The 11,537-nt window shown below is 37.1% G+C and overlaps 1 protein-coding gene across 1 annotated transcript in view; it reads left to right on the top strand.

Annotated features, from left to right (window-relative positions):
• The first annotated feature begins 3,586 nt into the window (after window positions 1-3,586).
• The window catches only part of LOC150093127 (motile sperm domain-containing protein 2-like), a 227,228-nt gene continuing 219,277 nt past the window's right edge, over window positions 3,587-11,537 (top strand). The window contains exon 1 of the mRNA XM_090414158.1: window positions 3,587-3,677. Coding sequence (XP_090270284.1) covers window positions 3,671-3,677 — 7 coding nt within the window. The 5' untranslated portion in view covers window positions 3,587-3,670. The remainder of the gene's footprint in view (window positions 3,678-11,537) is intronic.

Here is an 11,537-nt window from a genome sequence, read left to right as displayed (position 1 = left end):
TTTAAGATCTTAATTTCAGACAAATCAAAATATTCGGATGAATAATGAATAAAATATGAATTCGAATTCGAATATGAATATAGAATAAAATATGTCTGAGCTATAAAAAAACAAGTGTGTGTTTGAGGGACACTAGTATATAATTAAATTATTCAGAAAATCCTACGCTGCCGCCATATCGACTCTACTCTAAGAATTCCCGTAGCCTTTAACAGGAAAGAAATACCCAAAAATATATTGGAAAATTAGTACTGCCATCTATAGACAACCAAACACAAAACTTGACGACATTTCCCAGAGTGACAAACTGGATGTTTGTCACTCTGGGAAAATTCCAAGATATCTTATCTCAAAAACATCGTCACAATTCCATAGGCAAAAACCAAAACATCATGTGATATCACAGTGAACTCTATCTTCATCTGAAAACAACACACATCCACGTCACGATTTCTTATCTTATCTTGATCTGGTTAAAAGTGTCCACCAATCACGACACGAATCCTTATCCACTAATATATCTTCCTTTTCCATTCAAAACAATAACGTCACTTATCTTCATCTGATAACACAATCATAACACTGACGTCTCTTCCCCATACACCCTACCCCTATTTTGTTCATAGTGTCCCACCAATTACAATACTAATCCTTATCTCTAACCATCACGCATAATTCCATACGCGAACAAAACAAGCAACGTGAAGTCACACACACAGATGTTCCCCAGAAAAATTCTAAACATTCCAAACTCATGGCATCATCTTTTTAACAATCACGTCATCTTTTAAACCAATCACGTCACGATTCCTTATCTTATCTTGATCTTGAGCTGGTCAGAAGTGGCTGCACTACCCACAATTCCATGCGCAAACCAAAATATAAGAACTTACGTCTGACACATATGCCCCAGGGAAATTCCAAACACATGACATCCCACACAGAATGACGTCATCATACGAACAACCAATCACGTCACGATTCCTTATCTTATCTTGATCTAGTCAGAAGTGGCTCCCATACTACTGTGGTCTCAATATCGAAAACTTCCCACAGAACTGCTAAACCACAAACTTGCGTTTGAAACTATCAGCACACCCAAAACTTTTCGAAAAGACCTAAAGAAGGAAAGTTGTATCGTATCTAAGTGGTAGTCATATTTTTCTTGCCTCTTGCAAAACTATTGGCTTTAATTTTTGTCCAATCCTGCTTCCGCCTGTTTTGCCTTCGATGGTTCCGTTTGCATTGTATCCAGAAAAAGCCAACTGGATTCTTACTTTTAATTTTATTTTTACACAGACAGTGTTTGTAGATATCCTCCTACTATTTCAAACATATAACATTCAGTGTCCCCTTTTATTTTCTACCAGGAAGAGATTAGAAGAATTTTGCACAAACAGGATCAAAACAGTGTGCTCGGCCTGATTGAATTCCTCCAGTTATACTAAAGGTTGTTTGTGCTCCAGAACTGACTCATACTTTCTCATATTCCAATGGTATCTATACTGCAGCCTAGAAATTAACTCATACCTAATCAATTTCTAAGCATGATAACAAATACTTCCCATCAAATTACAGTTCAATTTCGCTCAATTTAGTTGTTTATAAATTAATGGAAAACCATCAATATATCAAGACTCGACGTCCTCACTCTCTTGAATACTTTCAACTAATAAAAGATCGCCAGTATGAATTTTACCATGTTGATCAACAGAAGATCTTCGTGCTTGTTAACCATCGTTGGATATATGCAATGAAAATTATTGAAAATATCTCAAATGCTTGCTCTTGATATCTCTAATTCATTTGACCAGCTTTGGCTTAAATGCTTAATAAGAAAGATTCCATTACGTAGTTCGTTTCCTTGCTTCTGCTGGACAGCCAGTTTCATCTCTCAGTGTATGTACCATGTAACAGCGGGATGGACCTTTATCCTCAAACTTCACACACACACACACACACACACACACACACACACACACACACACACACACACACACACACACACACACACACACACACACACACACACACACACACACACACACACACACACACACACACACACACACACACACACACACACACACACACACACACACACACACACACACACACACACACACACAAATATCAACTTCTATAATCTTGAATTCAAATATATCTTCGAACTATTCTTCAATAAGATTCGAATAACTTTGTTCGAATAATTTTGTTAACTGTCTCTAGTAAAACTCAATCCCGTTTTATTTATTTCAAAAAAGAATATTTTTCTTGGTCTTACTTTGATACTGCTCCAATTTCTAGAGACAAAAAGAGATTTCTCTTCTATGGATTCTTCTCTACCTTCAAATCTCACTTAGCATAAATATATTACAAATATTGTCTCCTCAGCATACAAAAATAAAATTAGATGATCACTTTCGTTTGAGGTGTTAAATCACGTCCGAAATACTTAACTCTACAGAGATCGAAAACTCGTTCACCCATTGAATACTCTTCTCACATTTAGGGTGATGACCCTAAGAGCTTTGAACACACTTAGTCATTACAGAAGAAAGCAGTTGGGATAATTAACGATCCATCTGTCAATAATTTCTTCCTCCTTTTTCATACAGTTGTTTAGTATTTCAAACATATAATACAAATATAATTTCAAACATATAATTTGTATTTTCTACTTTCATCAACCCTAGAAATCAGAATTGGCACCAGCAGTTCTTCACACTCCTCTAAATCTGTTAACACAACATGCTCAGCACCTATTCATCAACTCTTCAGTTGAACTCCAAACTCGCAGAACAAATTTTCTTCATTTTCATTCCTTGCTTCTTATGCATTTCCTAAAGGATACAATCTAGAAATCTTTAAATCCAACGTTAACTAGTTTTTTTCTTTCTTTCACCTTTCCCCATCGATACTAGTAATGTATTATAGGTTGAATAACCAATAGTACATTCGTTCTGATTTTCGTTCTGATTTCTTGTTGAAGGGGCAAGCCCTTCCTTGGATTCTGCTTTGGTTGTCATTTAAACTAAATTTAATTATTTTAATATTAATTTAATTGAGTTAATATTCATGTGGTTAAGGGGGGAGGTTAGTGAATATGGTGATCAAATAGTATAAAAATGTAAACCGATTTTAAGGAGATCGATTCTTGGGTGTGAAATTGTAAGAAAAGAAATGCATAAACAACACGGTGATCAGATTAAATCAGCCTAATTTCCTTAAGGAAAGTAGTTAAAATGCACAAGTCCCCCTACAGAGAGAAAAAAACATTGAGTATAACTTAGGGCTGTTTATAATAATGATTATAACTGGCATTAGCAGGATTTTTTACATATAAATTTACATAAAGATTGACGTAACAGATATCAGTGGTCATGAGATTTTGCTGTCTGTCCCTCCCCTTTAACAAACAGAAAACCCCATGCATTATATGAAAGTATTCAGAAACTGTACTTGCAAAAAGTGCATGAGTATAGGTTGGATATTCCACGCTAAGTTTACTGGGCGTGAAACAAAAAACTTAATTGTAATAGTTCCATTTATCATCGGTAGGCGGTGTAATATCATTATAACCTGTGAATGGAGGGAAAGTGAGTAGTAGGAAATAAATCTAAGATTAGTGAGCTATCAAGAAAAGAATTACAGATATCTGCTGATCGCCATGAAAGGTATCATATATATGTTTGCAATATTATTAGATCTTTTAACAATGTGTTTTTGTCATTAATAGTTTCATGGTTTCTAGCGCTGGTTTGTTACTTATAGGTATATTAGTATAAAACTTATTTGAAAATTGCTGCTGAATTTGTTTCTTTTAGCAACAAAATTGTTATCAGACGTTCGGAAGTCACGCGTATAGTTACTAGTATGCGAAGATAGTGAACTGTTTTTATTAAGTGAAGTGTGCACAGCTTAGTGAGAAATTGAGCGTTTTAGTTGGGGTGGAAGTAACTGAAAGCGGTGTGTGTTGATTATGTTAGACAATATGAAAAAATAAATAAAATAAAACGAAATATTTACAACTGAGTGTTTTACCGAATTCGTCAGGTAGACAGCTGGAGGCGTGCAAATGAAGTAAATGCTTCAACGCACCAAATTTAGAAAAAAAAAAAAAAACTTCTGGTAGTGAGCAATAAAGGACCGGATTACATTAGTTAATTTTATTTTGATAAAACATTATTTTGGAGACAGTTCTATTTTTATTTTATTTATTATTATTTTTTTTTAATTTTAAGGTAATGCAGAACATTGCCGTACAGAACAGTTTATTGTAGAAGTTAAGGTGTCATGTAACACTGAAGTCAGTCTTTTGTTGGAAAGTACAATTTTTCTTTCTATTTAGGTTGTGTTAAGGAAGGGGGGGAAAGGGGGATGGAAGAAGCTGCTGTATTTTATACAGCAGCTATGACATTGGTCTATCTCGCCGTATGCGAGGCACTCTGAAGTGAATTATCTTGGTTGAAATACAAAGTTGAAGCTCCTGGACAATGGAAGTAATGGAATTTAATCCGACTCGATAGTTAGGATCTCTAATATTTGTTGTTGAATCCTTTCAATTTTGGTTTCTATCGGACCGTTTGTAGTACAAAATCGCACAAGAAAATTGTGTAGAATACCTAAGCTAAAGTGGGCCCTGTTATAAGTGAAATATAACATTTGATGCGCGTTCGTCGGAACGTACCACCATTCGGTAGAGTTTCCTTAATAAGGTAAATTTGTCACACATATCCTAACATGCCCGCTGGCTGGTCTATCGTACATATGGACTGGCCAGCCAAGTCTCCTGATCTCTTCAAAGCCATAGTTATCAGGCGTGCTCTGGAGAGAACCAAGGACACGTTATCATTCCTCTAATATTCGTGAAAGGCAAACTTGTAGTGTTATGGTTTACGGAAGCTTCTCGTTGGGTGGATGCATTTGCCTGAATGCGTTTCCTAGCGGAACCATAAATGCTGCAACTTAGAGATGAGGTTCAGAACTCCAATGTTCGCCCGTATGCGAGTGCAATAGGGGAGAGACATAGGATGCTCTCAACCTCCCCTACCCCTACGCAAAAACTTAATGGACTTAGGCGGGCTTTCAGGTGCATTGTCATTACCGAGCTCCTTGACACCAGTATAAACATAATGAAACATCGTTGTGAGTGCTGTATTACTGTGGGAGGAGGAGGGGGTGGGTTGACCGCATTCCTTATTGAAGCACGGTAACAATCTCGTTTTGTCCTCTTGTTTTTGACCATTGTCTTCACATATCCACTTAATGAATTAAACTTTATTTACAATTTTGTGGGTGTTTCTTTCACATCTCATTTCATATTGTTTTACACCGAATTGCATAAAAAAATCATCACAGATTTTGAGTTAATTTATGGAAACCAGTGTATATCTCCGGAGCCATCAGTTTTTCTTTTTTCCTCACTGCTTTTCTAATAGTTCCCGAGTTGTAGTTATGTTGGCTTGTTTTATTAGCTAGTACTCGTCTCATGTTAAGACAAGTAGTTTTATCTGATACTACTTCCTTGAACCCCCCCCCCCCCCCCTTGACTATTATCCTTCCCTTGCAGTTTATGCCATGGCACTACCCCAAGCCACAATGGAAGGATATTAGCAGGAGCTCCGTAATTCCACATCTTTCTTAATTGATAATTCCACATTTTGCCTCTTCCCAGATGAAGACCGCATGGCCACTCTCCCTGATTAGAAGCAAAATGACTTAGTTATTGACAAATCCTCTGATGCATTCACCACAACTAGCGCTTTCAAACTCCTCTCAACAGAGAAGTAAACATGGTGCTTGAAATTGCTGGATCTGGCGCATTTTCTAAGATAATTTTCTCTCACTAGCTGCATAAATTCCACTTCTTCCTTTAATATTTCCCCGTAGCTGAAATCTTGAATAATTTGGCCCCTATACTCATCGAACCAATTTGCTGATTCATGTCCTTGAAATCTTTCTTTCCACTTAGAAGCAATCTATTTTATTGACTTGTCTTCTATGACCTCTCCATTCTGGTGAATTTCTATCCTTGTCTGTTCCAGTTCTATCAGCATTGTACCTCCTTCTGCCCTGTTCTGTCTATCCTGATGATGCAGTCAGGAAAAATAGAATAACCCTCATTATATTTCCATATCATCCTCCGTCTGACGACGTTTCACTAATTGCCAATAATATTTGGCTTTAGTTCTATTTGGCCAGTTTCATCCTTATTCCTGATACGTTTTGTCATTAGTTTCATACACACATGTCACTCTTCTAATTGCTATCCCAGCGCGTTTCCATAGTTCTAGGCAAGACCTCAATCTTTCATAATGCCTTTTAGCAAAAAGGACGGAACTTGCGCATTTATCAGTTTGGATATCGCATGTCAAAAGTTACTGGACTTCCCTTTATATGATCTGCTTTGGCTGAGATTTCTTTCTCACCTAGTTGATTTTATTTGCTGCCCCTACATTTCTTCTAATTCTGATCACTTCGTCAACGTACTTGACTACTGATTGAAGTTGATCACATACAGTAATTACCCTAACAATGAGATAATTTGGTGGCTTCAACGTCCACAGTTCTGATTGGATTCCCTTCCACTTTAGGCCCAGCTGGAAAAGAAACATGGAAACGAGGATCGAAGGCGTTTGAACGGGGAGTTGATTAAGAAAAGGTCCAGGATGTTGGAGAATGACGAGGATTACCAACACTAGAATTCTGCCAATCATTCTCCTGATATTCTGGACCTTTTCTTAACTAACTCTCCCTCCAAATACACTGTAGGTTAGCTCTTGGCAAATTTGACAATCATTTTGTCCATGTCTATTCTTCTACCGTTTTCCTTCTCCCTACCATTCTCGGCCTCATATTCTGTGGCTCTACAACGAAGCCAACTGGGATGATGATCTTTAGTCTCTGTTATCTTGTTGGTAACAGAGACTAAATTATTCTTGCTCGAATATAAGTCCTTTTTATTCTCCACTCTACTCAAAACCTTCAACCACTTACTGAAGCCTAGTTATCCTGCAACTGTGGTAAAGCAGTCCAAGCTAAAAATTTAGGGACTGTAGATTTTGACTTGAACCAATGGCTTAAGTCAAAAACTACAGTCACTCACATACAAATGCAAAACATCATGGAATCCAAAGCAGACTAATCTTTATCTGTTGTTCAAATGGCAAGGGAACCTTCTGGTCCCTTGCTAAGTCTGTGGGGTGTAACTTCTGTCCACAGAAGGACAGTGTACAGTAGTAAAGTCATATCCTAATGATAACTTAGACCTCTTAGCATTCATTTTCTTCCACAACGGCGGAGATCTTGTATAGACGACCAAGATCTCCGCCGCCACTCCACAAAATATCCACAGTATGCCTCTGAAATATCACCATCATATCCGAAAAATACTCAGTAGCCTTGATACCAATAGGTATCTTTGCCCTCATGGTGTTCTTCCAGTTGTATTAAAATTTGTGCTCCAGAACTTGCACCCATCTTATATCGTCTGTTTAAGATGTCATACTCATTCATCACCTATCCAGGCAGCTTGAAAGCAAACTTTTTTCTCAGCCAGATCCCAAAAAGAGAGAAGTCAATCTTCCAACTATTGCTGTGACCTCCGTACTCTCAAAAATGATGGAAAAGGTCATCAACAGCGCTGTTTCACTATTTGGATACTCACCAATTAGTGATCACCAGTATGGACTCCCACAATTCTCTTTCAACAGCAGATCTCCTAGCAACCTCGCCCACCTTTAGATGCAGGCCATAGAAACGTTCAGAGAAACTCAAGTGCTCGCTCTTGATATTTTCAAGACATTTGATGGAGACTGGCATCGTCGATTTCTTACGAAGCTACCATCCTATAGCATTCCTTCTTTCTTCTGTGAATAAGATGCCGGCTTCCTCTCTGGGTAAATTGCAGATCATGGTGGATGATTTATTTTCATAAGTTTCTGTCAGTACTGGTGTTCCCCAGGGCTATGTGCTTTCACCTGCTCTCCTCGTATACATCAGTGATCTCTCTCTGACATCCAGTCCTATTAATAGATTTGCTGATGACAATTTTCTCCGTTCTACTGTCATTTTCTAAACTAGTGCTCAGATAATTAGCGATTCAAGATCTTCACTAATGCAGATCTTAACTAAACACCAATCTCCTTGTCATTCTCAAGTGAAATAAGGATAATTCCACAAAAACACAGTTCTGTCTTATTTCCAGGAAGAAAGACTATGCCTCGCCCTCCTCACTCTCGACAACATTCTGCTTGCCATCCAGTACCAGTTTTTTTTGTTTGTTTGTTTATTGGATCAAACATCGCCTATCGTGGCACAAACACATCAGCTGCATAGCCTCTTCGGCCTCCAAAAAGCCTAGTAATTTTCTTTCCGCGCAGTACTTCCCTATTGCTCATTTCTGGATTTCATATTTGCTGGATTGGTATTTTCTATACGTATTTCATGGGCTCTGCTCCACTGAACTGACTGTCACATTTCTCCACTTTCCTCTAATTTTGTACGAACACAAGCAGTTGCTGATCCACACTTTTCTATAGTTCAACTCCAAACTCATCGAACAACCTTCTCATTATTCTCTGTACCTGTGTACTATGAAACAGTCTTCCCCTCCCTGAATGATTATAATTCTCTTTTCTTCCAGAAACCCCAATAAATTCTTCTTTCTATTCCCCTTACGGCACTGCCTTGTCATAGGTCTTGGTACATTTCATGTGAGTTTGAGTTACGTGACAACCTTTTTTTTTTTTTTTTTTTTTTTTTAAACATTAAAAAAAGGTAATTTTAGTGTTTTCTTACATCTTTGGTTAAAACTAAAGCGCCAGTATATTTTCCCTAGTGTTTTAGGATCTCTATATCTCTTCCTTTCGAACAGCAAATCGCCATTTTCACTTGTTGTCGTGTAAGGTTCGCCCCAAATTTTCTGCATCCGTCCCTTAGGACCGGTTGAGCTCTCCAATGGGGGGGGGGGGCTTCTAAGTAAATATTTTTTGACTGTAGATCCGTGTATGTGTGTTAACCGGGTTCGCCTGTTCTGAGGGACGAAAAACCCGAGTTTCCGGGAGAAAAAACCCTCTACCTCTGTATGAGACTGGCTAACTCACCGTTAGTCGAAAGAGACCAGATAAAGGTTCCTTGATCTGGTCTCTTTCGACTAATCATTCTTCCTTAACCAAGAATGATTAAGGAAGTGATGTTTACAAAATATCAGAAAACCTGATAATACCGTCAGCGAACAAAAATAAAAAAAAATTCATCTAAGAAAATGTGACCAAGTTAGGGAGGTACTTTAAAAAAAAAAAAGTAGATACATTAAGTAAATACAGAAAATTAAAAGAAAATACATGAGACATATTGCTTCTTTTTATAAGTGAAAAAGGGTCAGTCGGTATTCACGAAGCTCTTTGGTAGGAAAGACCTGGGTTCGATTCCCGTCTATAACGTAAGGTTCCTCACGTTATAGACGGGAATCGAACCCAGGTCTTTCCTACCAAAGAGCTTCGTGTATACCGACTGACCCTTTTTCACTTATAAAAAGAAGCAATATGTCTCATGTATTTTCTTTTAATTTTCTGTATCTACTTTTTTTTTTTAAAGTACCTCCCTAACTTGGTCACATTTTCTTAGATGAATTTTTTTTTTATTTTTGTCCGCTGACGGTATTATCAGGTTTTCTGATATTTTGTAAACATTACTTCCTTAATCATTCTTGGTCTTCATTATAACACCTGCTTCATTGTCCTCATTTTCCACTTTATGCATTTTCACAATTGTGGCTACTACTAGATTGTGATCCGAATTACAACCGGCACCACTAGGGTTAATTTCAGCTCGTCTTCCTGAGTTTCTAAACCTGTTCTTAATCAGTATAAAAATCATTTTGTTTCCTTGTTATGGCCTCAGGACTTTTCCATGTCAGTTTTTCACTCTTTTGTCTGCCTTCTATCAACCAGAAATATCCCACTATATTTTCATACCTTTCATCTATATCATCCATTATTTAAAATCTCATTTGATTTTGTTTTACTGTTTCCCGTGTAGTTAAAGAATACATTTGTAGTATGCGTAAATTGATAAATGTAGCTTTTAGCTTAATCACAATAACTCTCTTTGAGACGGAAAATTAATCATTGATATATAAAAATTGATGTATAATCATTCATTAACATTCCTGTGATATTTTTATGCTCGTTTCAGCTGAGTAAACTGTTTCTCTTCGTCTCGAGATAATATCCTTCTAACCACGTATCATTTTAAGAATACTAATATTCATCTCTTCCATTTCTTGTTTAACGTTTTGGAATTTACTGTTTTGAAATAGACTTCTCACATTCCATGTTATACGTAGTTGAAAATTTTCCTTATATTTAAAGTTACAATGTCAAATTTTGTAGGGACCGATGGGATTGATTTAATCTCATTTCGTCATTCTCGTGGCTTCTGAAGATAATCTTAGCGTCTCTTTTTATGTAGTTTTGAGACAGATGTCACAGGGGCGGGACTTCACCAGATTTGTATCATGCTTTTGTATTGTATTTTAATTTGTATCATGAATAAAGATATATCTTTTAAACATAGTCCTACAGAGGATATTTGCGCATCCTTCGTGGTGCTATGAGTCAAAAAATAGTCATATGCGCATATGACTACTTTTTGGGGGCTCATATAGTCCTGAGGGATCCTCGTCCGTTCTTGCACTGCCCTTACTGCATTTTGTTCTTCTGTAAGACTTGACTACCACTTCCAGTGATGTGGTAATCGCCACTCTATATTTATCCGTTTTAAGGGTTCCTTTGGGCTTGTGGCTGTTGTAACTGATCATAGTCCATGAAATTCTCACTATACCTCATCCCATAAGGCAATCTTGTATTTGTGTTCCTGTCCTCTAACAATGTATACATACCTGGGCTGACGGAATACGTTTAAGTTGATGCAATCTGTTATGTAGATACCTTTTTATTGATATTTTCTTTGTCGCAGTACGGACTGGCCATAGGAAATGACAGAACACAAACTATGAACAGAGATGCAAGCGACAAGAAACCATGACTTGGAGTACAAAAAGGCTATTTTTTATTTGTAAATAAATCTTAGTATATTTTTGCGCTAGTCGAGTAAAACGAGTTCTGAAAAGTGTCATCTCTTCCATAAAATCTGCAAACCTGGCCATACCACTTGATACGGAAGTCGAAACATTGCTAGCAAAATTTGCCTTCAAGAAATTCTGGATCTTTATCCATTGAATCAGTCATACTGGGCAGGAAAAAACAACACAAACGAACAAGTAGTATCAGGTCGAAATTTGTGGGGAAATTTTGGCACTAATAACATTAGTGTCAAACTACAGCTATCGGAAGTTTTTTTTTTTCTTTGAGAAGATAAATACTAAGCCTTCTATTGTGATGCGAGTTGAACAAATGGCTCCGAAATTGAATGGTGAAACTAGCTGGCAACGCTGATATTTTATGCAAAAGATTGATCTTTTCAATGTTGTTATCTCAATATGCTATTATGTACAATGTATCCTTTATTGC

This window comes from Typopeltis vanoorti, chromosome 24 (assembly GCF_054136105.1).
Source record: "Typopeltis vanoorti isolate ZY-2024b chromosome 24, IOZ_Tvanoo_1.0, whole genome shotgun sequence".
Lineage (NCBI taxonomy): Eukaryota > Metazoa > Arthropoda > Arachnida > Uropygi > Thelyphonidae > Typopeltis > Typopeltis vanoorti.
This window is presented reverse-complemented; position numbering and strand designations above follow the sequence as displayed.